The following is a 25,249-nucleotide window of genomic DNA, read 5'->3' as shown; positions in this document are numbered from 1 at the left end:
GAGGTCAACACACTCTCACTCCCAAAACGGCCTATAGTGACTTCTTGGGACAAATGTGATCAAACGTTTGACGGAACAGGGCTCCCCTGGGGGTCATCTGACGACGTCCCCCTTCCGCTCTCCAGGAATGCGGAAGTGCCGCTCTCAAACCCAAGACTAAAAGCGTGACGGCTCCGCTAAAGAACCGTTTGCCACGAGAGGCACCGGCGAGCGAGCCGCTAGGCGAGCGAGCTGCCGCGCCGAGCGTTGCGAAGTCCGCTTCAGCCGACTCAGCGCCGTTGGAGATATGTCCCGACAGGGATAGAATCGTAACTCAGGTCCACGGGGTCAACATGTGACTGACCCCGTGGGGTCATCCGTCCCAAGCTGTCACCCGTTTGCCGTCTTGGGAGTGAGAATGCGTTGAGGAGGTTAACAAATTGTGGTTGAATTGCCACACTAATCCTTACACTTTTCCTTCCCTGCTAATATGCCACTGTTGTGTCTCTATCGCCTATTTCCTGTGTTCACTCTAATCATTGTATCCTCAGGTTTAAAGTACCAGCATCAGCAACAGCATTTATTACTGAAGCTCACCTACTAATGTTTGCTTTGACTGTCATTTGCAAGGACTATCGAGCGGCTTGGTTGAGTTATGATGTCAAGAAAATAGTTTTGACTTGTTTTCTGTCTTTACTGAATCCCCTCTGAGCTTCCCCTTTACTACTGACTGAAGCGTCTCTGAGCTTTCCCTCCACCTTCACATGCTGATTGAATGCGCTGTGAGCTTCTCCAGTACATTCACATTCTGATTGAATCCACTCTGAGCTTCTCCAGTACATTCACATTCTGATTTAATCATCGCTGAGCTTCTCCAGTACATTCACATTCTGATTTAATCATCGCTGAGCTTCTCCAGTACATTCACATTCTGATTTAATCATCGCTGAGCTTTCGCCCTTCCTTCACATACTGACTGAATCCCCTGTGAGCTTCCTCAGTACATTCACATACCGAATGTGTTCCTACATCATAACCCATAACACTTGCTTTAAACGTAAATTGGATCTCCTGATGTCTCTTCCCACCCATCAATCCCTCCCATCCCTCCGTCCGTCCGTCCGCCAAGCCCTCCCTAAATGGTAAACTGTGCAGCGCCTTTATCCAAAGTGCTTTTCAATGTGCATAACATTCATTCACCCATTCACACACACAGACAGTCACACACCTTCCGATTCCCAAGTGGCCGCTCTTGTAACTGCCACCCCCTCCATCCATCCATCAACCATCCATCCATCCATCTTTCCATCCATCCATTTCTGCCCTCCTCAGCACCCACACACATATTGAACCAGAGTTAGTGGAGTTCAGTAGATCTGTCCTGGATGACATTGTGGCCATAAGAAAAAAACACGTAGAGAAACAAAAGCTGTCCTCATGGCTCATCATCTCTGTATGTCCTAGCTAGTCATTATATATGTCTCTTTGTCCATTCATTTATATGTGTCTTCAGTCCATTCAGTCATTGTAGTATTTTGTGGACTGTGAAGTCTTTTGTGTCTGTCACTCTATCTCTGCGTGGGCAGCCGGTGTGTCAGTCAGGTAAGTATTGTACAGTTCTGAGAGGGGGTTCAGAATCTATCCGCCGTCTCCTTTCGAGTGGACGGACAAACAAGACGTCCTCTGTGTTGTGTTGATATTTCTTTTTTGTTTTGTTTTGTTGTACTAACGCATGCTAACAAGGGGCTTATCAGTGGTGTGGTATGAGTTGACGGTACTTACATTTTTGCATACACACACACACACACACACACACACACACACACACACACACACACACACACACACACACACACACACACACACACACACACACACACACACACACACACACACACACACACACACACACAAACATGCTAACTGTTTCACCTGAACCATTACATCACCACACAGGTGATACAGGTAGGCCCGCCCCACCCCCCCGTCCAGTAAAGGAACATGCCAGTGTATCAGATTCTCCCAATCATCATTCAGCTACATTCATACAGTACATGTAGAATAGTGTGGTTCTCAACCAGTGGGTCTGGACCCATACATGGCGTGGGTCACGAGGTACTCTGACAGGGTCATGGAAAGAATCACATTAGAAGAGGAATACACACAGATGCACCGTAAAAAGTAAAAGACGCTGGCATTTTCCATTTACAAACCTAATCCTTCTGTATAGATTTTCTTTATCCCTACAAATTCTAATCCGTGAAGGACCAAGGCTTCTGCTGGCTTCCATTAGACCAGCGGCTCCCAACCTTTTCTGGATCAGGGCCCACTTGAACATCTCAGCTTTTTGAAAAGAAATTGTGAAAATGTGTGCAAATCTTTGAATATTATATAATCTTAAAGCAAACGTTTGTAACTCAAATCTTTGCTTCTGGGGGGGTCCGTGGAACAAAATATTTTACAAATGTTTGCAAATGTTACAAAGATTTACACACATTTTCTACAAGATCATAGCGCGTCACTCGGTGCTGCGCTATGAGCTTGTATATCTGCTAATTTTTAATAGCTAAAGAAATCTAAAGTGACAGAGTTGCGTTCCCGGATTGAATGAGTTACTTAACGACACTTAACACGGTAGCCATTTGGCTGCCATGTTAAGTAGTCAGATGGGTGGGCCGCGTGCATTTTCAGAGTATATTTATTTTAATGATCAATCAATTGATTGTGTTCCGGTTTAGGATCAATGGAACTAACATTTTCCTTTTTATTGGTATGACAATGAAAACAAGTTTTTCAAGTTTTTTACTATATATATATATTTTTTACATTTTTCTTTTTTTAAATTCATGTTATATTAATAAGATCTTAGTGTTTTGCCAATTACTTGGAGGCCCACTTACAATGTCCTCGCGGTCCCACCAGTGGGCCCCCGGCCCACAGGTTGGAAATCGCTGCGTTAGTACATATGTTTCCAGAATAGAGGCTTAGCAGCAGTCTGGGTCCACAGACAGGACTGGTGTTGAGAACCACTATTGTATACTGCAGTGCTTCTCAAACTTTTTCATGTCAAGGATCCCCAAATTGATATGTATTTGGCTGCGGACCCCCAGGTTTTGTGCCAGGGACCCCCCCCCAAAAGAGAAGATTTATGTTTTTTTTTAAATAGCATATGTACAAGCTCGCTGTGAGCTTGTAGATCTGCTATTTTTGAATAGCCAAAGTGTAAAATAATGGTTAAAGTGGTTAAAATGATTATGATGCTATATTCATTAATTTTGCTGGGGACCCCCTGGAACCTCCCCAAGGACCCCTGGGGGTCCCCGGACCCCACTTTGAAAGCCAATGGTATACTGTGCTCTTCACAGCCTCTCAGCACACCAAACACATTGCACTGTAAAAAAGCTAATCCCACATTTAACATCCATCTCGCACGCCCCCTCTGCCCCAGACGAGAAAGTGATGTCGGACGATGACTTCACCTGCGACCTCTTCCGCTTCCTGCAGCTACTTTGCGAGGGTCACAATAACGGTGAGTGACGACAAATATCTATACCCTAATTAAGCTTTATAACCTTATGCTAAAACGGGCCGTTGCTTTATTCCATTCCTGGAGTATTACTGACCGTTTCCGTTTGTGCACTTCCAGATTTCCAGAATTACCTGAGGACTCAGACCGGAAGCACCACTACTATCAACGTCATCATCTGCACCGTGGACTACCTGCTTCGTCTGCAGGTGACACTGCTGCTCACACACTGATTCTTGCTTAACCCATTCAATGCGGGAACGCATACTGTGTCATTTTAGATTTTTATTTTATTTTATTTTTTTACTTGCTATAATATCAGTGATTCTCAAACTCTTTTCATGTCAAAGGCCACCCAAAATGAAATGTATTTGGTTGCGGACCGCCCATCTCAAAATATTTTTTCCAGGGACCCCCCCCAGAAGCAAAGATTTGAGTTACAAATGTTCGCTTAAAAATATATATATTCAAAGATTTGCAAAAAAAATCATGATTTAGCAGATAGCAGATCTACAAGCTCGTAGCGCGACACAGAGCTTGTATCTGCTATTTCTTAATAGCCAAAGTATAAAATAATGGCTATACTGTAGGTAAAATCTAAAATGACACAGTTGCGATTGAATGGATTAAAAGCATCAACAAAGAACAAAGAACATGCATTCTTTGTTCCTGGTGGAAGGAATTGATGCCACAAAATTGTTCCTTTGTGTCCTGTCCTCTGCCATACTCTGTCATCTTGTGTCATGATTCTTCCTTACCCCTGTCTGTAGGAGTCTATCAGTGACTTCTACTGGTACTACTCGGGGAAAGACATCATCGACGAGCCGGGCAAGAGGAACTTCTCCAAGGCCATGACCGTGGCGAAGCAGGTCTTCAACAGCTTGACAGAGTACATCCAGGTAAGGGAGCTATGCTCAGGTACATGGACATTTTGGATTGGCTAATTTCATAACCCCTCAGTTAATTGTGTTTTTGAAAGATCCCATATTATACTCCTTGTCAACATGTAAAAAAAATAAGAAATAAACATGTATTTGAAGTTGTTTGCCGCACATACCATCCATTAAAGTTATTTATTCATTTATGTAAAAAAAAGAAGAAGCAAATGAGCTGCTTGTCAACTAAAACCACCCTACAATGCCTATACACGGCCCTCCTCTGTCCCTGGAGTGGGTGTACAGTATATGTTACTGTATGATTGAAGAACCAGTCAGATTGAAAAAGGAGTGCTTGTTTTCTTCGAGTTCTTCACAAAGCTCGGTACGGCTTGGCAAAGCTCGGCACGGCAACTCGCTCGCTTTAGCTCGCTCGGCGGTGCCTCCCGGGGCTCAAGTCACCTGCAGGCGGCACGCCTCCATCGGTGAAACCGAGTGCACCTTCTTCAATCTGACTGGTTCTCCGATCGTACTGTGACATAAATACTATACTGAAAAAGGGGGCTGGTAGTCCTCAATTGATGTAGGATGAATTGGAAGATGGGGAGGTAATCTGAAGTCACATACATACACTTTTGTTTTTTTAAAGAGAGTGGTTATGCCAACAGAACTGACTGAAACAGTGATCACTGCTATATTTAATTGCTCTCTCTCTCTCTCTCTCTCTCTCTCTCTGCCAGGGTCCATGCACAGGGAACCAGCAGTCACTGGCTCACAGCAGATTGTGGGACGCTGTGGTGGGATTCCTGCACGTCTTCGCTCACTTGATGATGAAACTGGCTCAGGTAAGACTTGTGACGTACATTCCTACCTATGTATCACACACTGTATGATGTGGTTGCTATGTAGCGGATATATACACATACTAGGGCAATATGGTAGATTGTTCGTACGGTGTGAGGTGATGCATTACAATTCTCCAAGAGTCAAACTCACAGGAATTAATTTAGTATAAAACAAAGGTTCTTGTTCTTTCCTCTATAAACATTAATGTTTAATGGACTCATCATACAATTATCCAATTTGAATGAATTAGATTGAATACATTATTTAATCTAATTGTGCGCTTTGTTGTTCTCGTGTTCCTCGCAGAGTAAAGCATGTATTTATTTGATTCTTATTTTATTTCATGGAATTGTCCCAATAACTGTTTAGTTTCTTTTTCAAGTAATGCAATTATAATTGAACAAAGTGGATGTGAGTCTTCATGGTAGAAACATTTATCTCCTTTTTTCTTTGTACACTTTATAATTCTGCATAATTCTTTTGGTCAGTTTTCTCTTTCTTTCTTTCCATAGTAATGTGTTTTGTGTAAATATTGCCTCTTTAATCACTTGCTTAAGATAACCGAGAGCCGCTGGCTTGTGACTCTAATCTTATAACAATCTTCTATAAAAAATACAACACTTCTACACAACACATGTTGTGCAATGCATGTTTGTATTCCTGTCACCCTGGCTAGGTACAGTATTCTGTAAAATTTCCACCTAGAACAGGTGTAACGCCCGGGATTTGAACTTGGGTCTCCTGCGTGGAAAGCCAATATCTTAAGATATTAGGTTTTTTGGTCATCAGGCAGAGGCTCTGAGCCACTACTGCTACTTTGGGTAATGCACTTATAATTGTAGTTGTAATGCCTAGACAGTGAAGTGTCATGTCTAAATCTAATCCCAAACTAAAGCAAGGTGGTGAGTTTCAACATATTATATTACATGAATTGCTGTAGTTTTGCTTCTCTGCTTCTCTACTGTTATTATAACAGTTGGCTGGATGGTCAAGGCTCCAAGAATTGACCAAGTCCAAGAATGTAGATTTTCCGTATTTTATTTAACCCCAAAAACTAATAAAACAGTCCCATGCAAGATTTTTACAGTCCAGGTCTGAACATAATACTTAAAAAATAAATAATACTGGCCAAAAATACACTTTCAAAAACAGAAAGTAAGAAATAAACACTTGATAACTAAACAAAAAAAGAAACAAGAACTAAGATACTGTACTGTTACAGGCAATGCCTCTTTCCCAGAGGCCCTGGCAGCTCTCCCCTGGTGTTGTCTACCTGTTAGTCTCAAGCAAACTGAGCATTTTCCACTCTGAGCATTTTGAGCTCAACAATTCCAGCCTCCCTTATATAACAGGTGAGACCCACCCACAATTAGTAATTGGCATCATCATAAACTCAAACAAGGCTAACCATTGCCCATGAGTTAGACTACTGTAACTACACAATTACATATTTTCTGAACAAACTTGAAATGCATTTCAAGGCATCAAATGATTCACAAAACAATTACCATAACATTTTGAAATACAGATAATATACAGCCTGCAACACTGGCTGCCGAACAGACACACCTCCAAGCCAGCTTGATGACAGTCAATGAACTTTAATTGGAGCAAGTTTACACAGTTTTGACTGTGGTTTCTCCCATAAATCAAATCATCATAAGTCAATCATAGAAAAGTTATGAAAAAACAAGAGAGTCTATTACCAGTGTGGCAGTCAGTACTTGGGGGGAAAACTTTAATTATCTTTTGTACAAAAATGGGTTCCAGAATTATAACAACTAGTCCATACCCGTGGGGGGATATGTGCACATGATCTGGCAACCCGGGAGGCAGTTCATCCCCTAGCTCGCGGGGCCATCCCACAGCTGGGCAGCCGTAACCATGGCGACATTGTTTTACACAAAAACGCTAATAAACAGCTGAGATTTGGTGAAATCGAAAAACGGGCTTCGCTGTTCCGTGCACATGGTAATGGTCAATGGCTGTGTGCAAATTCAGATCAATTGCTCCAGCCACCGAGGAGAACCGGACAGAACAACTTTTGGCCTCACCGCTACAGAGCTTTGTAGAATTATAGTAGGATGATGTAAGTGTTGTGGGTGTAACATTTCTTGTGCACTAACATAACAAGCATAGCACCTCCACTCATAATTTTTCACACCTTTTATACATACATACAGGTTTTTTAAAACAGGATACATCCAGTGCCAGCGTTTCTTACCGTTTACGGCGATGTTTTCAGAGCTTTAGAAGCCTCCACGAGGACCCGGGTGTAAACAAAGGGTGTCTGGGCGATGGTCGAGGGTCCTGTCTAACGACTGGAACAATAATATTTCTAGCGCGATCCGCCATTGCAGAGTGATCGCGCATCGAAAATGGCTTGTTTTCACCACTGTAAAAAAAAAACTTTTTCTCAAGATCCTATCATTTTGGACTGGATTCACATCCGTCCATTCCATTTTACAGGGTCCTAGGATCATTCCTAAGTTGCGTGAGAGCGCCCCTTGTGAAAAAAAAGGATGGATTTGAAAAAACGACTAGTCGTTTTTGGCACTAAATGTGTTAATATTCAGTGGGGCTCGCACCAGGCTGAGCAATTCTTTTTTATTATTTTTATTAAAGTTAAATATTTCAAAGAAAATAAAAAGTGAAAAAGAAAAAAGACAAGGTCAAGGTTTCAGCCCGATCCAAGCTCCATGTGAAAAATAAGTGAAGGATGACAGCCAGGAAAAAAAAGACAGGGTCCAGTAATGGAATGGCTTCATGTGGATCTTGGACTTCCTGTGGCCAATCTACTGTATGACATCAGTTACATATCGTCGCTAACGCCGTACTTGATCATACTACAGCGCCATACAAAAATATAAAAAGTAGCGACAAGCTTACAGATCTGACTGTTGACGCTCCTGTACAGCCCTCATTGTCTTTGTTGTGCCTGTGCTCTGTCAGGTATGGCATGGTTCATGTTGAAGGGAGTAGTGGGTTATGTGACTACAGGCAAAAATCCAGACAGAGTTGGTCTGTCGCCAAAGGTCTGGAGCATGCACGTGCGCAGATAGACAGGAAAGGGGGCTTGAGCCCCTGCACTTTTACCCGTCGGTAAAAAAGTGCCCTCTCCAGACTGAAAAAAAAAGAAGAAAAACAAAACAAAAATACGTTTCAACTGCGATCGAAAACCAGCAAAAGTTGCCGCTTTCAAGATGTTTTGGCCATTATCCCTGGAACGGAAGGTCCAATCTGCTCAGTTCAAAGCTTGTTGGATGCGTGACTTTAAGGACATTACGCACGCAATGATAGCTTTTGGGTTTTCGGGTTTTTGGGCCTAAAAGTATGGTAATTGTTCGTTAAAGAAATCCAATAGACGTGCCCTTTTGAAATTCCAGCCCCTGCCTCTCCAAATCCGTCTGCACGTCCCTGGTCTGGAGCTTTGGCACCAGTTATCTGTGGATCGTTGAGTTCAGGCCAACAATTTACAGGCTCAGGCTGGGTTCAGGCCAATAATTTATGCAAATCAACACCACAGGTTACACTGTGGTGTACAAGAGATGTTGATGAGACATTGATGAGATAATCCAGAGTGGATTGAGGATTGGAACAACTCTGTCTGGATTTCTTCACTGTGGTCACAAAGACACAAGGCTGTACGGGGATGTGACAGTCTAACCTTGCCCAAGCATGGAGTTTTAAGGCCTTAGATTTGTCATAGGTGACTGCTGTCACAGACTGACCACATGAAGTCCTACATGCTGCCATGCTGTTATTTGACCCTGTTTTTTTCCCCCCCTGGCTGGCATTCTTCACTTATTTTTCACATGGAGCTTGTTGCCCTACTGAAAACGTTTTTTTATTATTTTGACGTATTAAGTTTAATTTTATAAATTATTTTATGCTGGAAGGAGATTTTGTGTTTTTTACTCTTTTTTTCTTGCTGCTCTGTTATGGAATAATTTTCACATTTGGTGAATTCATAATCTCACATACACCGACCGCCCCCGCTGTGTCACCATATCATGGCAAGATGAGAGATCCACAAAAAAAAGCCCAAAAATACATACTTTGGCATCCTTCACTTATTTTCTCACATGGAGCTTGGATCGGGCTGAAACCAGTGTTTCCAGCTTTTGCAGGAGAAACAAGTGAAGTGACCAGGTCTATCATAACAAGCCCAAAAAATACTGTGACTCTTTAAAAAAAAAAAAAATAGTTACAGACTAGTAATAACTAGGCTTTCATCAACCATGGGGCCTATTGGGCACCTCCAATATCCATCTGGAGTTCTTTGAACATAAATGGAGAAATTACATGGTTTATTAATCCAGTGCATTTGGTCTGAATTATTTTTTAGTTCTTTAGCACAATCAGATCCAATACATTTGCTGAGATGGGCTGAAAACTTACATCAACGTTACATTTTATCATTTGTTTTATAATGGAAGTACATTTTATGTTTTTTCCTCTTTTTTTGTTGCTGCTCTGTTATGGTTTAATGTGAATATTTTTCACATTTGGTGAATTCATATTGTCATTTCTCACATACACCGACCACCCTGTCGTGTCGCCATATCTGAGATCCACAAAAAAAAAGAAGCCATTAATGTACTAGTCAGTGGTTGTGTACTATAATGGCTGAAGCTGGATGGTGACATGGTCCATTAGATAGAACAGCATCTTTTAAATATTTTGTCATCCTTCACTTATTTTCTCACATGGAGCTTGGATTGGGCTGAAACCAGTGTTGCCAGCTTTTGCAGGAGAAACAAGTGAAGTGACCAGGTCTATCAACAAGCCCAAAAGACTGACTCTTAAAAAAAGAAGAAGCCAAAGTAACATAGTTAGAGGTAATAACTGCTTTCATCAACCATGGGGCCTATTGGGCACAGGTCCAATATCCCTCTGGAGTTCTTTGAACATGCATGGACAAATTATATGGTTTATTGATTCAGTGCATTTGGTTTGAATTCTTTAGCACAATTAGATCCAATACATTTGCTGAGATGGTCAAGAGAACTTATGGATGTATGTGACAGGCTACAGTATGTACGCTCACCAATCTGTATTGTCTTGTTTTGGCTTTGAGACTATAAGCCTTATTGACCAGAACAGTGTTACATTTCTTGTATGTTTATCTGGGATGCATGATGTGGATATTTCACACTTAGGCCCCGTGTCTACCAATATTGGCGTATTCAGCTGAGGAAAAAATCCCAGTTGACACAGGGCCTTACAGTGCCTTTGAATCGTTTACATTCCTTTAATCCAGCTCTCTCTCTCCCACTCTTTATATCTTTGGTATATTTCGCCCACTTACTCCCTGGCATTGGTAGCAAACTGGATAGTTAAACAATCTCAAAACCAGTAATGAGCGGACTTGACAACTTTTTTCCCTCTCGTTTTATATTCTTTTATACTCTTTTTTTATATTTTATTTTCTTTAATTTTATATTTTTTATCCTGGTTGGCGTCCTTATCAATGGCAACGCCATTATTGTACTTTGTCTTGTTTGTGTTCATGCCCTGGTTGTGCTACTTAGAAGTCAAAACAAGACAAACGCACTTGTGTCCAAAATGGCTGACACTAAAGTACAGCATTCGCAACACGAATGATTAAAAGCCGAACCACGGTTTTGATATGGTTACACTTCTTTGCTGCCCTCTATTTTGTTCAAATCAACCTCTTCTGTTTGGTTCTTCTTGGGGGTGGCGTCCTCCTCCTCCTCGTTCCCCAATACCCCCTTGCTGCCCTTGAAGACCTCGTCGGGGTCAACATAGGTGTAGAAGTGGGCCATGATGGAGAAAATGAAGCACACGGCCACCGAGAGTATGGCAAACAACAAGAACTCCACCCACTGTTCCAGACCTGCCCCTTCTGCCACGATTAGCACTATGATGTTCCCAAAGGCAATGGTGAGCAGATAACCAGCCTGCAGGACTGACTTCATGCTAGCCGGGGCCTGTGAGTAGGAGAATTCCAGGCCTGTGATGGAAAACATGACCTCTCCGGCTGTTATCAGAACATACATGGGGACCTGCCACGCAATGTGAACATTGCTGGCCTTCACATCCTCCATCCTGTGCGCCTCAAGCTTACCTGATTTCTCCAACAGGAGCACAGTGTAGGTGGCTCCAAAGTCTAGCTGGCCGAGGTCAAGAGAGGAGCAACTCTTTGATTCCATGTGACATTTAACGTCTGGATACCGTTTCCTAGTCACGGTCTTGTAAGGAGACGGATCATAGTTGGCAGGCACCTGGAAGTCCTTCTCCTCTCTAACAGTTAGGGTCACTGCCTCAGACTGTGTGTTGATGAACCTCAAAAGAGGGTCCCCACTTGCACTTTTCTCTGTATGGTCTTTCACAAGTTCACACAAGACTCCAGTGGCTCCACGATATAAGATGAGAGTGTGGGCTTCCTGCGCTGTGAAGGTCTGAGTGCACTCAGACGTTCCATTGAGGCCATTTAAAGTGACCTCCATTTTCAGTTCCTTAATGGGTCCCCCTAATGGAAGGGTTACATATTCAGGAGGGTCCTGAAGGTATCCGATTGGCAGTTTAAACAGGTCACTTTCTGGTATCCTTAGAGTGACATCATTCTCTGCCAGGTTATAGACCTGCAGGAGACATGCCCCTGGAGGTGCAGGCTCCACCATTGTTTTCACAACGTTCACCTCCACCATCATGGCTACTCCAAAGGCCAACGCTGCAAAGATCATACCAGTAGACATCTTCCTTAGGGGTGTGACCTTGATTTTGCAGAAGCCAATGAGGGGGTATATGATGAAGTCAAACATGGGCACCATCAGAAGAATGAGCAGAGGATTGATCATTTGCATTTGGTCAGGTTTCAGGTTGAAATGGTCTCCAAACGCCATGTTCATCCTGGTGGCTTGGAGTGTCCAACGTGAACCTTGCTGATCAAAGAGAGCCCAGAACATGGGAAAAGGGATGAAGAGGACAAGAACGTTCAGAATCATCTTTATCTCTGTGATCAGACGGCTCGAGTACTTTTCCTCAGCCCAGTCCAGCCAGTGTTCCCTTTGTGGGTCATTCTTTGACCTCTTCCAGCGGTTGCTGATGGCAAACTGAATGCACTTGCAGACATCCAGCAAGACATTTCCCTGAGGAGGATCCTTTTTGTACATCCCACCGCCAGCAACGAAAACAACTAAAGCCACGATCATTAGAGCTGCAGGAATTCCAAATGCCAGAGCGTAGCAGTCACCTCCGAAGCATGTCACATCACCTCTCAGTATTGGTGTAATGACAGTTGATAAAAGACTGCCAGCATTGATCGCCATGTAGAAAATAGAGAAAAACCTAGCCCTTTCAATCACATTTTCCTCATCAAACTGGTCTCCTCCAAATGCTGCCACACATGGTTTGATCCCACCCGTGCCAAAAGCAATGAGAATCAGACCTAAAACGGACAGTGCAACGTGAGTTGTCCCGTCCCCCAGTGTGGGAATGGCCCCAACAGACTTGAACAAATGGCCGATGACATAGACTATGGATAGGTAAATGATAGTCTTGAACTTGCCAAGCCAGGAGTCGGCAATGATAGCCCCCAGTATAGGTGTGAAGTAACAGAGGCTGGAGAAGCCATGGTAGACAGCTGTGGAGAGGTTCCTGTTCCATTTCAGGTAGCTCAGAAAGTAGAGCATCAGCACCGTTTTCATGCCATAGTAGGAGAAGCGTTCACAGAACTCATTCACCACTATGAACACGGTGCTGAGCGGGTAATTGGTCCCAAATAGTTTCTTCGCCATGACTACAGTTGTTAGGTTCTTACTGTCGCATCAATAAGTCTTGATTAAACATCAAAATCCATCGCATCCGTCGTCTCAGATAGAAGGTGATGTACTGTATATTTATAAACCAGCCTGGTCCATCTATGACGAAGGTACTACGACATCAATACTGTGACGTCAGCCATCTCCATATTTCAGTAAGATGTCAGTCTGAATCGAGTGCCATTAACTGATTATAGAATTATAATAATTATTATTTATAATATAAAGTGGACAGGACAGGACTCATTGTTGCTAGGTTCGATCATCTGCGTTATTAGTACAAAACAAACTAAACCATACCCGTCCGGGGATATGAGCACCCAAAGTATGTGCAGTGTGGGTTATGCGCTTTGCACAGACAGTATATCAGGCATGGAAAGTGACACACAAACACCCGCTCATAAACTAGTCCCCCCAGGAAAACGCGATTCCGCGATCGCGGAAATTATCGCAGATCTCAAGGTTGTCCGTGGATTTCAAAGCCGCCCGCGGAATACAAGGCTTAGTGCAGAAAACAAGAAGAATCTCTGTAAAACACCGCCAACTGTCTCAGGGCAGTACGCCTGCTGCTAACTCCCCCTCCCCCCTCCCCCCTCTCACGCACGCAGAGAGAGAGAGAGAGAGAGAGAGAGAGAGAGAGAGAGAGAGAGAGAGAGAGAGAGAGAGAGAGAGAGAGAGAGAGAGAGAGAGAGAGAGAGAGAGAGAGAGAGAGAGAGAGAGAGAGAGAGAGAGAGAGAGAGAGAGAGAGAGAGAGAGAGAGAGAGAGAGAGAGAGAGAGAGCAGAACAACTACAGCTACATTTCAAAGCAAGTTAATGATGGCTTGTTGACCCTGATTTGACCACTAGGCAATCAACAGCACTAATTAATGGCAGCTGTAATTCTTGTGTCTGTGTGTTTAATATCCAACTGAATGTTTTCTGTAGCCTAGATATCAAGTAATTCCCTGTAGAGGGACCCTCTCCCTCAGGTTAAACTGAAACTGACTTCTAAGTGCCATTTCTCCTCAAAAATTGCACTTTATTATTTCCCATTCTGAACGACAAGCCTAGTATTATTGTTGCACTTTGGCTTTGTGCAATAACTGCACGCCAATGTTCAGAGGCATTGTCAGTATTTGTCTTAGTTTTTCTAATTCATATTTCTTTAGTCGACAATAATTCAACTGTAAGGCAGCATTTTGAGACATATTGTCTTTTATTGCTACAAAATAAATGCTAAAAATACATTCTACATGCATAAATACACAAAAAAAATATATATATATATATAAATGCCCTCCCACATGATTGGATCGGTGATTGCTATCGGCCTGATCGGACCACCTCTATTTATAACCAGTAACATTGACTCTATTACTAGGTTCCACGGTATTTTAGTGTTTTAGAATGGTATAACAATTAATTGTATCTATTTCATAAAGGATTTTACTTGATTATGAAAACGTAATCTATTTTTGCTTTAACTGGTAATTTTAGGTTGTTTTCAATGTCCGCAGAAAATGTACTATCAAGCCGCGGAATCAAGAATTGCTCTCTGTGGAATCAAGACTTGCTCTCCGTGGAATCAAGACTTTTTCTCCGGATTCCTGGGGGGACTAAATTAAACAGTTCAAACACACATACACACACCCGTCGCGAACAAACACACAAACGGCCGTTGTGCGCGCGACCCTTCACGGATAACACTCACACACGGCCGTCACAGACACACACACACACACACACACACACACACACACACACACACACACACACACACACACACGGCCAGACCCGTCCCTCCCACAACCTGGATTAGAACATTGGGATGTGTTTTTGGAGTAGTTGTGAAAATGATGTTCCTGTCCATGCATTGTTGTGGAGTACTTAGGTGAACAGAGCGCATGGAGTGTACTCCCTCCCTGCCCAGTCTGTGGCCAGCAGCAGTAAACTGAATACATGCGCACATTGCGCAGTACGGTAGTGTTGGGCAGCAGTCATCCCATAGCTTGTAACCATGGCGACGGAATCTCCGGCATTGACATAAAAACGCTAATAAACAGCGTACATTTGGGGAAAGTGAAAAACGGGTGTCGGTGTTCTGTGCACATGCTGATGGTCAATGGCCGTGTGCAAATGCAGATCAATTGCTCCAGCCACTGAGGAGAACCGGGCAGAAGAGATTTGGGGACAGACAGACAGAGCTTTTTTTAATTATTGGAGGATAAACATGAATGCCAGAAACCGAATCTGCTGTGTAAATGGCTTCTATTAGCCTACAATTAGTTTTCCTTTGAGGACCTACTATACTGTAGGTGGAATCAAAAACAAAAAGGAATAGAAAATGAATGGGTAATGTTGATAGGTAACCGTCCTGTCGTGTCGCCATATCTGGGCAAGATGACAGAGATCCACAAAAAAAAAGAAGCCATTAATGTAATAATAGTCAGTGGTTGTGTATTATAATGGCTGAAGCTGTGAACAGGATGGTGACATGGTTCATTAGTTAGAATGGCATCTTTAAAATATTTTGGCATCCTTCACTTATTTTCTCACATGGAGCTTGGATCGGGCTGAAACCAGTGTTGCCAGCTTTTGCAGGAGAAACAAGTGAAGTGACCAGGTCTATCATAACAAGCCCAAAAGACTGTGACTCTTAAAAAAAAGAAAAACTGTTACAGAGGTAATAACTGTGCCTTCATCAACCATGGGGCCTATTGGGCACCTCCAATATCCATCTGGAGTTCTTTGAACATACATGGAGAAATTACATGGTTTATTAATTCACTGCATTTAGTCTGAATTATTTTGAGTTCTTTAGCACAATTAGATCCAATACATTTGCTGAGATGGGCTGAAAACTTGCACTTTTCTCAACGTTTTATATTATTTGACATATTATGTTTAATTTTATAATTTGTTTTACAATGGAAGTACATTTTGTGTTTTTTCCTCCTTTTTTGTTGCTGCTCTGTGATGGTTTAATGTGAATATTTTTCACATGGTGAATTCATATTCTCACATATACCAACCACCCTGTCGTGTCGCCATATCTGGGCAAGATGACAGAGATCCACAAAAAAAAGAAGCCATTAATGTAATAATAGTCAGTGGTTGTGTAGTATAATGGCCACAGCTGTGAACAGGATGGCGACATGGTCCATTAGTTAGAACAGCATCTTTTAAATATTTTGTCATCCTTCACTTATTTTCTCACATGGAGCTTGGATCGAGCTGAAGAGGAGAAACACAAGTGAAGTGACCAGGTCTATCATAACAAGCCCAAAAGACTGTGCCTCTTTAAAAAAAAAGCCAAAGTAACATACTGTAGTTACAGAGGTAATAACTGTGCTTTCATCAACCATGGGGCCTATTGGGCACAGGTACAATATCCCTCTGGAGTTCTTTGAACATGCATGGACAAATTATATGGTTTATTAATTCAGTGCATTTAGTCTGAATTACTTTGAGTTCTTTAGCACAATTAGATCCAATACATTTGCTGAGATGGTCAAGAGAACTTATGGATGTATGTGACCGGCTACAGTATGCAGGGCCGGTGCAGTCGCAATTGCCGCTCTAGGCAAGCTACCCCGATCCTTTTGTTTTTGCCTTCATAAAATATCAAGAGCTACATATAACAAAAGATAGCACGGATTTCTCACCTTCTTTCCTCAAAACTGCAGCACTGATGGCTGTTTATTTGGTACTGACTGGCTTTACTTGCATTCATTTTTTTTGGCCAACACTTTTTTCCGCCTCTCCAAACTGCCGCTCTAGGCGGTCGCCTAGGTCGCCTGTATGGACGCGCCGGCCGTGACAGTATGTAGGCTCACCAATCTGTATTGCCTTGTTTTGACTTTGAGAATATCAGAATTATTGACCAGAACAGTGTTACATTTCTTGTTAATTATCTGGGATGTATGATGTGGATATTTCACACTTAGGCCTGTGTCTACCAAGATGTTTTTTCCTTGGCGCAGCGCTTGTTGTTAATTGTTTAAAACCGGAGCGCCGCATTTTTGGAAACTCCAGCAGCTTGGCATTACGCTGGGCATTTAACTTGCGTGCATGCACGGTGCTTTTCTCTGCCTGCAGAAAGCTAAAATATTTTCAAGTTGGGTGCCTGGAAGCGCATTTAGGCGAGCGCCTTGGCGTTTTCAGCTGAGAAAAAAAAGCCCAGTGGACACAGGGCCTTGCAGTGCCTTTGAATCAGCTTTACATTCCTTTAATCCAACTCTCTTTCTCCCACTCTTTCTATTGATGTGTATTTCGCCCACTTACTCTCTGGCATTGGTAGCAAACTGGATAGTTAAACAATCAAAACCAATAATAAGCAGACTTGACAACTTTTTTCCCCCTCATTTTATATCATTTTATATCCTTTTTTATATTTTATATTCTTTGATTTAATTTTTTTTTGTCCTGGTTGGCGTCCTTATCAATGGCAACGCCATTATTGTACATTGTCTTGTTTGTATTCATGCCCTGGTTGTGCTACTTAGAAGTCAAAACAAAACAAGCACACTTCTTCTTCTTTACAACTCATTTCCAACGTCCAATTTTTCCAAAATGGCTGCCTAGTTAAGTACAGCGTTCGCATTACGAACTGTTAAAAGCCGAACCACGGTTTTGATATGGTTACACTTCATTGCTGCCCTCTATTTTGTTCAAATCTACCTCTTCCGTTTGGTTCTTCTTGGGGATGTTGTCCTCCTCCTCGTTCACCGATACCCCCTTGCTGCCCTTGAAGACCTCGTCGGGGTCAACATAGGTGTAGAAGTGGGCCATGATGGAGAAAATGAAGCACACAGCCACCGAGAGTACGGCAAACAACAAGAACTCCACCCATTGTTCCAGACCTGCCCCTTCTGCCACGATTAACACTATGATGTTCCCAAAAGCAATGGTGAGCAGATAACCAGCCTGCAGGACTGACTTCATGCTAGCCGGGGCCTGTGAGTAGGAGAATTCCAGGCCCGTGATGGAGAACATGACCTCTCCGGCTGTTATCAGAACATACATGGGGACCTGCCACGCAATGTGAACATTGCTGGCCTTCACATCCTCCATCCTGTGTGCCTCAAGCTTACCTGATTTCTCCAACAGGAGCACAGTGTAGGTGGCTCCAAAGTCTAGCTGGCCGAGGTCGAGAGAGGAGCAACTCTTTGATTCCATGTGACATTTAACGTCTGGATACCGTTTCCTAGTCACGGTCTTGTAAGGAGACGGATCATAGTTGGCAGGCACCTGGAAGTCCTTCTCCTCTCTAACAGTTAGGGTCACTGCCTCAGACTGTGTGTTGATGAACCTCAAAAGAGGGTCCCCACTTGCACTTTTCTCTGTATGGTCTTTCACAAGTTCACACAAGACTCCAGTGGCTCCACGATAAAAGATGAGAGTGTGGGCTTCCTGCGCTGTGAAGGTCTGAGTGCACTCAGACGTTCCATTGAGGCCATTTAAAGTGACCTCCATTTTCAGTTCCTTAATGGGTCCCCCTAATGGAAGGGTTACATATTCAGGAGGGTCCTGAAGGTATCCGATTGGCAGTTTAAACAGGTCACTTTCTGGTATCCTTAGAGTGACATCATTCTCTGCCAGGTTATAGACCTGCAGGAGACATGCCCCTGGAGGTGCAGGCTCCACCATTGTTTTCACAATGTTCACCTCCACCATCATGGCTACTCCAAAGGCCAACGCTGCAAAGATCATACCAGTAGACATCTTCCTTAGGGGTGTGACCTTGATTTTGCAGAAGCCAATGAGGGGGTATATGATGAAGTCAAACATGGGCACCATCAGAAGAATGAGCAGAGGATTGATCATTTGCATTTGGTCAGGTTTCAGGTTGAAATGGTCTCCAAAAGCCATGTTCATCCTGGTGGCTTGGAGTGTCCAACGTGAACCTTGCTGATCAAAGAGAGCCCAGAACATGGGAAAAGGGATGAAGAGGACAAGAACGTTCAGAATCATCTTTATCTCTGTGATCAGACGGCTCGAGTACTTTTCCTCAGCCCAGTCCAGCCAGTGTTCCCTTTGTGGGTCATTCTTTGACCTCTTCCAGCGGTTGCTGATGGCAAACTGAATGCACTTGCAGACATCCAGCAAGACATTTCCCTGAGGAGGATCCTTTTTGTACATCCCACCGCCAGCAACGAAAACAATTAAAGCCACGATCATTAGAGCTGCAGGAATTCCAAATGCCAGAGCGTAGCAGTCACCTCCGAAGCATGTCACATCACCTCTCAGTATTGGCGTAATGACAGTTGATAAAAGACTGCCAGCATTGATCGCCATGTAGAAAATAGAGAAAAACCTAGCCCTTTCAATCACATTTTCCTCATCAAACTGGTCTCCACCAAATGCTGCCACACATGGTTTGATCCCACCCGTGCCAAAAGCAATGAGAATCAGACCTAAAACAGACAGTGCAACGTGAGTTGTCCCGTCCCCCAGTGTGGGAATGGCCCCAACAGACTTGAACAAATGGCCGATGACATAGACTATGGATAGGTAAATGATAGTCTTGAACTTGCCAAGCCAGGAGTCGGCAATGATAGCCCCCAGTATAGGTGTGAAGTAACAGAGGCTGGAGAAGCCATGGTAGACAGCTGTGGAGAGGTTCCTGTTCCATTTCAGGTAGCTCAGAAAGTAGAGCATCAGCACCGTTTTCATGCCATAGTAGGAGAAGCGTTCACAGAACTCATTCACCACTATGAACACGGTGCTGAGCGGGTAATTGGTCCCAAATAGTTTCTTCGCCATGACTACAGTTGTTAGGTTCTTACTGTCGCATCAATAAGTCTTGATTAAACATCCAGATCCGTCGCATCCGTCGTCCCAGAAAGAAGGTATTCCAAATGTACTGTATATTTATAAACCAGCCTGGTCCATCTATGACGAAAGTATTACGACATCAATACTGTGACGTCAGTCATCTCCGTATTTCAGTAAGATGTCAGCCATATTTCAGTAAGATGTCAGTCTGAATCGAGTGCCATTAACTCATTATAAAATTATAATAATAATAATATAATATGTGATATTCATTTTTAAATGGATATCACATATTAATGCCCAGAGTGCTTCCAAAGTGGACAGAGTGCTCATTGTTGCTAGGTTCGATCATCTGCGTTATTAGCACAAATAGCCCAACCAAAATATTCTACGGATAACAACAATAAACATGAATGCAAGAAACCGAATCTGCGGTGTAAATGGCTTCTATTAGCCTACAATTCGTTTTCCTTTGAGGACCTACTATACTGTAGGTGGAATCAAAAGCAAAAAGGAATACAAAATGAATGGGTAATGTTTATGGGTAACATTTTGGTTCTTGTGTGTGACCCTGTTAGATGCACGCTGACCCCGGACAACGAAATGGCGTAAGAAGAATCTGTGTCGCTCACTTCCATGTCACTTCATTTTTAGGCACCGCAATACATTAAATATAGCTTTATCTCGTAGTGTATCACCTAGCTTTATGCATGGCCTCAGCTTTATTCTCTCCTTGTATTTTAAGCCTTCAAATTAATTTTTTCTTCCCCATTGCATACCTTGGAATGCTTTTAGTTTTTTTCTTTATTATTAGGCTCCTGATAATACTAAAGTTGCTATAGATAACATGTATCCACTGGATGTGACACTACACCTCCCCCTCCACGCCACAACACATCTGTTGCTCGAAGCACACACACCCTCCAGTGGTTACAGTTCATTGCACAATCTGCATTATTTCATGGTCAAGTGGAGTGAGACCAGTCAGACAGAGTCTAGGTCATGTCAAGTGATGAAACGTTCATGGTAGGGTAATGTGTCATCAAACTCTGCAATTTGTCCCCATACACTAACTGGCCACCAATGAGAGTCCTGATTGCTGAGGATACCCCGTGGTACCAATATCATTATCGACTCAATGTCGGGCATCTTACAGAGATAAACAAAACATCAATTTTGGACCTGTTAAAATGATTAATTCACAATCATACTGTAATAATTGCTTTGGTGAAAAGTTAGTTTTTTCTTGTTTTTCATCCTTTGTTTTTCATGTATATTTCTCTCCCAGTTTTGGAAAGAAACAACGTTTTTTTTTACTGGCAGCTCTTCTGTCTGTTCTGGTCATCATCTCCTTCACATTTATACCTCTTAATGTACCACCACCCTCTAAAGCTTAGGATGATCTCCGGCTCTGAATCTGTGGGGGTCTTTAGTGATATGTTTAACATACATACAGTACAAGTATGCAAAGGCAGGGTGAGCCACCCTTCTTTAATAATGGTGTCCTCCTCCTCAAATCCAGGGTATTCATTTAACTCTGACACAAGTAGGCCTCTAGTTTGAGGGTGGTACACTGGTGCACATGTCCTAAACCTACCCAGTGCACTGTTTTTTCAAATCTCCCATCGATGCTGAGATGTCCAAATATTGATAGCTGAAATGGTCACCCTGTCAGTGATATTCTGCTGACAGTGTGCAAGTTTGACATTAAATACAGCCAAATCTAACCAGCAAACAAATATGACTTCCCAGTACTTCCCAGAACCACAGACCCATAATCAAATTGTAAACTGAAATGCAATAGAAGTCAGTGTTCTTTTGGAGGGTTGTCCTTTTTCATTACAATTCTCTTCTGCTGGGTCAAACCTCCGAACCCAACAATCGTGCTGCTGATAAACGTCACTGCCCGTAAACGGGAGGCCTCAGAGTTAAATCTTCACTCCTGTTTTTTTACTGAGTCTCCGCCTTACTGTGTGTTTCCACTTTGTGTCTGGCTGTCCATCACATTCAGTGTTTTAAGGTATTTGTCATGCAATGTTAAAACATTTTAAATAAAAATCCACATTTTGTATCTCAAAAATGCAAACCCAGGATCTTTGGTGGAGTAGAACACACTCGGAGGTAATACGTAATACCTTACTTTTTTGTCTCTTAGAATGTATGAACTTTACACAGTTCATTTTTACAGCAGTAGACTTCCAGACAGGAGCAGCTAAATCCTCATTTTATACGCCGTAGTACCTTATGTCAGTTGCTTGCCGACAAGAACAAATGTTCAAGCTAACAACACGTTGTGATGCAACGGGTTGGTAGCTTGAAGATCTGCTCGTGTCAGCAACACCATCGGGACTATAAATAAAGCGCAACCTTCCAACAGCAAATTGTTCCTACTTGTAAGTGTATCTTCCTTATGGGTGTTTGGACTGTCTCTTCCAGGACTCCAGCCAACTGGGTTTGCTCAAGGAACTGCTGGACCTACAGAAAGACATGGTGGTAATGTTGCTGTCTCTCCTTGAAGGTAAGCTTGACCTTCTCATAGGGACCATACTTACAATAAGCACTGCATTTGCACAAATATTTAGTTATTTATATCAAAATAACATCACAAATAATTCTCAAACTAATAACTTGAAAAAGTGGTCCTGGGAGCACAGGTGTCCGCCAGGTCCAGGTAGGTTATTGTGGGCCAGCAATGTTTGGAATTCAGTCATGACTACAGACATAATGGCCCTCATTTATCAATGGAGCCCTTAAATATTCTCGAAAAGCCCCGATTTTACGACATGAAGAACCATAATACGACCAAACAAAGCTTGACAAGCCAATACGAAAGAGTTCTGCCGGCTCGCCTCGCCTTGCTGCCTGTCAAGTCACACATACACGCATACGCACACGCACACGCACACACACACACACACACACACACACACACACACACACACACACACACAAGCCTACTTGCAAGCCCAACTACGTAACGGTACAATCTTTGTCAATCAAGTACTGTAGGCTAGTAGTTTACATGAATGACAGATTATACCACATCGCCATGAATGGAATACGTTTGTATATTAATTTATTTAACCCATACCGAGCAGTGCGCGTTCATGTCTCATGTAGGCCATTCCCATTTCCCAGTGAGACTCGAACGGGCGAGTCCCGTGCCACGCCACGTTAATGAGAGATAGCCTGGAGAGAACATTTGTCACGATTAGTATAACTGGTGGACCCAAATGCAGAAATAAGACAATAGTCAAAGTCCAAGGGTGTTTATTCGGCCTCGGAAAATCGGCCTCCTGGTGGCGCTATAATAGGCCAATATGAAAAGGATGGCATTTCTTCCTCTGCCTTTCAAAGCAATTGGATGATTCATGATTTGAGCCATTTTGTTCAAAACGAGCCACTCCTGCAAAGATAACAATTTTAGATAACAATGTTAGCCAATCAGGATGGAATATGATCGTGTAACATGTGCACCGATTTGTGTGATGTTTGGACAAAATAGCAAAAAATGTGTTTTCCAAAAATCGGCCTGCTGGTGGCACTATAACAGGTCGATCATGCTGATCGGTCGAACGGTGCCAGTGATTGACTGTTAACATGCGGACGGACGACCACACGCACGCGCACACACACGCGCACGCGCACACACACACACACACACACACACACACACACACACACACACACACACACACACACACACACACACACACACACACACACACACACACACACACACACACACACACACACACACACACATACCATTTGATGTAACACAGACGTATGTGTTGTGATATTGAATTCATAGGAATATTGTGTATTGTGTTATTCCCTAGTGTCCATATATTTTCTTCTCATTGCTCTTAGGCAATATTGTCAATGGTACCATTGCCAGGCAGATGGTGGACATGCTGGTGGAGTCCTCCAGCAACGTGGAGATGATCCTCAAGTTCTTCGACATGTTCCTCAAGCTCAAAGACATTTGTGCGTCCGACGCCTTCCGCGACTACGTGACCGACCCCCGCGGGTTGATCTCCAAAAAGGACTTCTCCAAGGCCATGGACAGCCAGAAACAGTACTCTCCCGGAGAGATCCAGTTCCTGCTGTCCTGTTCAGAGGCAGATGAGAACGAGATGATCAACGTTGAGGAGTTTGCCGACCGCTTCCAGGAGCCGGCGAAGGACATCGGTTTCAACATCGCTGTGTTGCTGACCAACCTGTCGGAGCACGTCCCCCACGACACCCGCCTACAGAACTTCATAGAGCAGGCCGACAACGTGCTGAACTACTTCCGTCCCTTCCTAGGACGTATCGAGATAATGGGCGCCAGCAGGAAGATTGAGCGTATATACTTTGAGATCAGCGAGGACAACCGCAACCAGTGGGAGATGCCCCAGGTCCGAGAGTCCAAACGGGCGTTCATCTTTGATGTGATCAACGAGGGTGCAGAGAGCGAGAAGATGGAGATGTTTGTCAACTTTTGTGAGGACACCATCTTTGAGATGAACATTGCTGCATCGATTTCGGAGCCGGAGGGCGAGGTGGAAGAGGAGGACGATGAGGAGGAGGAGGGAGGTGGGGCAGAAGAAGGTGGAGAGGGTGACGACAACGGAGAAGGGAAGGAGGAGTCCAGCTCAGCTTTTGCAGACTTCTTGAAGAGCGTGGTCGAATTCTTAAACATGTTCACTTTCCGCAACTTGCGGCGCCGCTACCGTAAGTTACGGAAGATGACGATCAAGGAGATGGTGGTCGGACTGGTTACCTTCTTCTACACAGTCCTCATGGGCATCCTGATGTTCGTCTACACCATATGCAAGGGATTCTTCATGCTCATATGGAAGGTTCTGTTTGGCGGAGGCTTAGTGGATAGCGCCAAGAAGATGACAGTGACCGAGATCCTTGCCAGCATGCCTGACCCTACGCAGGATGAGGTCCATGGGGACCTACCCCCTGAGCCAGGGGCCAAGCAGGTGCAAGACGCGGACGGAGCAGGGGAACAAATGGACGGGGGAGGTGGAGAGGAACAGGAGGAGGACGGAGAGGAAGGGGAAGGAGGCCGAATGCCTGGTTTCGACACCCCCGGGGGTCTCGGGGACTTTGGTGAGACAACAGCTGAAGAGCCCCCAACACCAGAGGGCACTCCCCTGCTCAAGAGAAAACTGGTAAGACAAATGTTTTAGTGGCCATGTATGCTTGTGTTTGTCTGTACTGGTGCATTCTGGAGCAGCTGTAGTCTAACTACTACTAGTATAACATCTTGATATGGGTTGTTGATTTGCAAGTTGCGCAAACTTCAAACGCTATCAGCTCATAGCCGTACATTTATTTGATGGTTGTTGTTGTACCTAACCCAACTGAAAGTCACCTGATGTGATATCAGCCTTTTTATTGGCTGTGGCATTAATGTACGTACTTGCCGAAAAGTTTGAAAAATTCTACATTTCCAACTTAACGCTACCCACAGCATGCAGCT

General features: G+C 43.5%; 3 protein-coding genes across 3 annotated transcripts in view; 1 reads left to right on the top strand and 2 right to left on the bottom strand.

The window, feature by feature from the left end:
* ryr1b (ryanodine receptor 1b (skeletal)) overlaps positions 1–25,249 on the top strand; it is a 135,826-nt gene that overhangs the window by 96,658 nt on the left and 13,919 nt on the right. The window contains exons 85-90 of the mRNA XM_080429605.1: positions 3,428–3,508; positions 3,626–3,714; positions 4,276–4,404; positions 5,121–5,225; positions 22,207–22,288; positions 23,644–24,938. Coding sequence (XP_080285731.1) covers positions 3,428–3,508; positions 3,626–3,714; positions 4,276–4,404; positions 5,121–5,225; positions 22,207–22,288; positions 23,644–24,938 — 1,781 coding nt within the window. The remainder of the gene's footprint in view (positions 1–3,427; positions 3,509–3,625; positions 3,715–4,275; positions 4,405–5,120; positions 5,226–22,206; positions 22,289–23,643; positions 24,939–25,249) is intronic.
* On the bottom strand, positions 10,863–12,989 carry LOC308085184 (solute carrier family 15 member 2-like; the record flags this gene model as incomplete). The annotated part of the gene is made up of 1 exon (XM_080428269.1): positions 10,863–12,989. One exon carries the CDS (start codon positions 12,987–12,989, stop codon positions 10,863–10,865), a length of 2,127 nt encoding a protein of 708 aa, XP_080284395.1.
* On the bottom strand, positions 17,635–19,758 carry LOC308085183 (solute carrier family 15 member 2-like; the record flags this gene model as incomplete). The annotated part of the gene is made up of 1 exon (XM_080428268.1): positions 17,635–19,758. The coding sequence occupies one exon, from the start codon at positions 19,756–19,758 to the stop codon at positions 17,635–17,637; it is 2,124 nt and encodes a 707-aa protein (XP_080284394.1).

This window comes from Gymnoscopelus braueri, assembly GCF_963280865.1.
Source record: "Gymnoscopelus braueri genome assembly, chromosome: 5".
Taxonomy (NCBI): Eukaryota; Metazoa; Chordata; class Actinopteri; order Myctophiformes; family Myctophidae; genus Gymnoscopelus; species Gymnoscopelus braueri.
The sequence above is the reverse complement of the archived record's forward strand: the minus strand, read 5'-3'. Positions and strand labels throughout refer to the sequence as shown.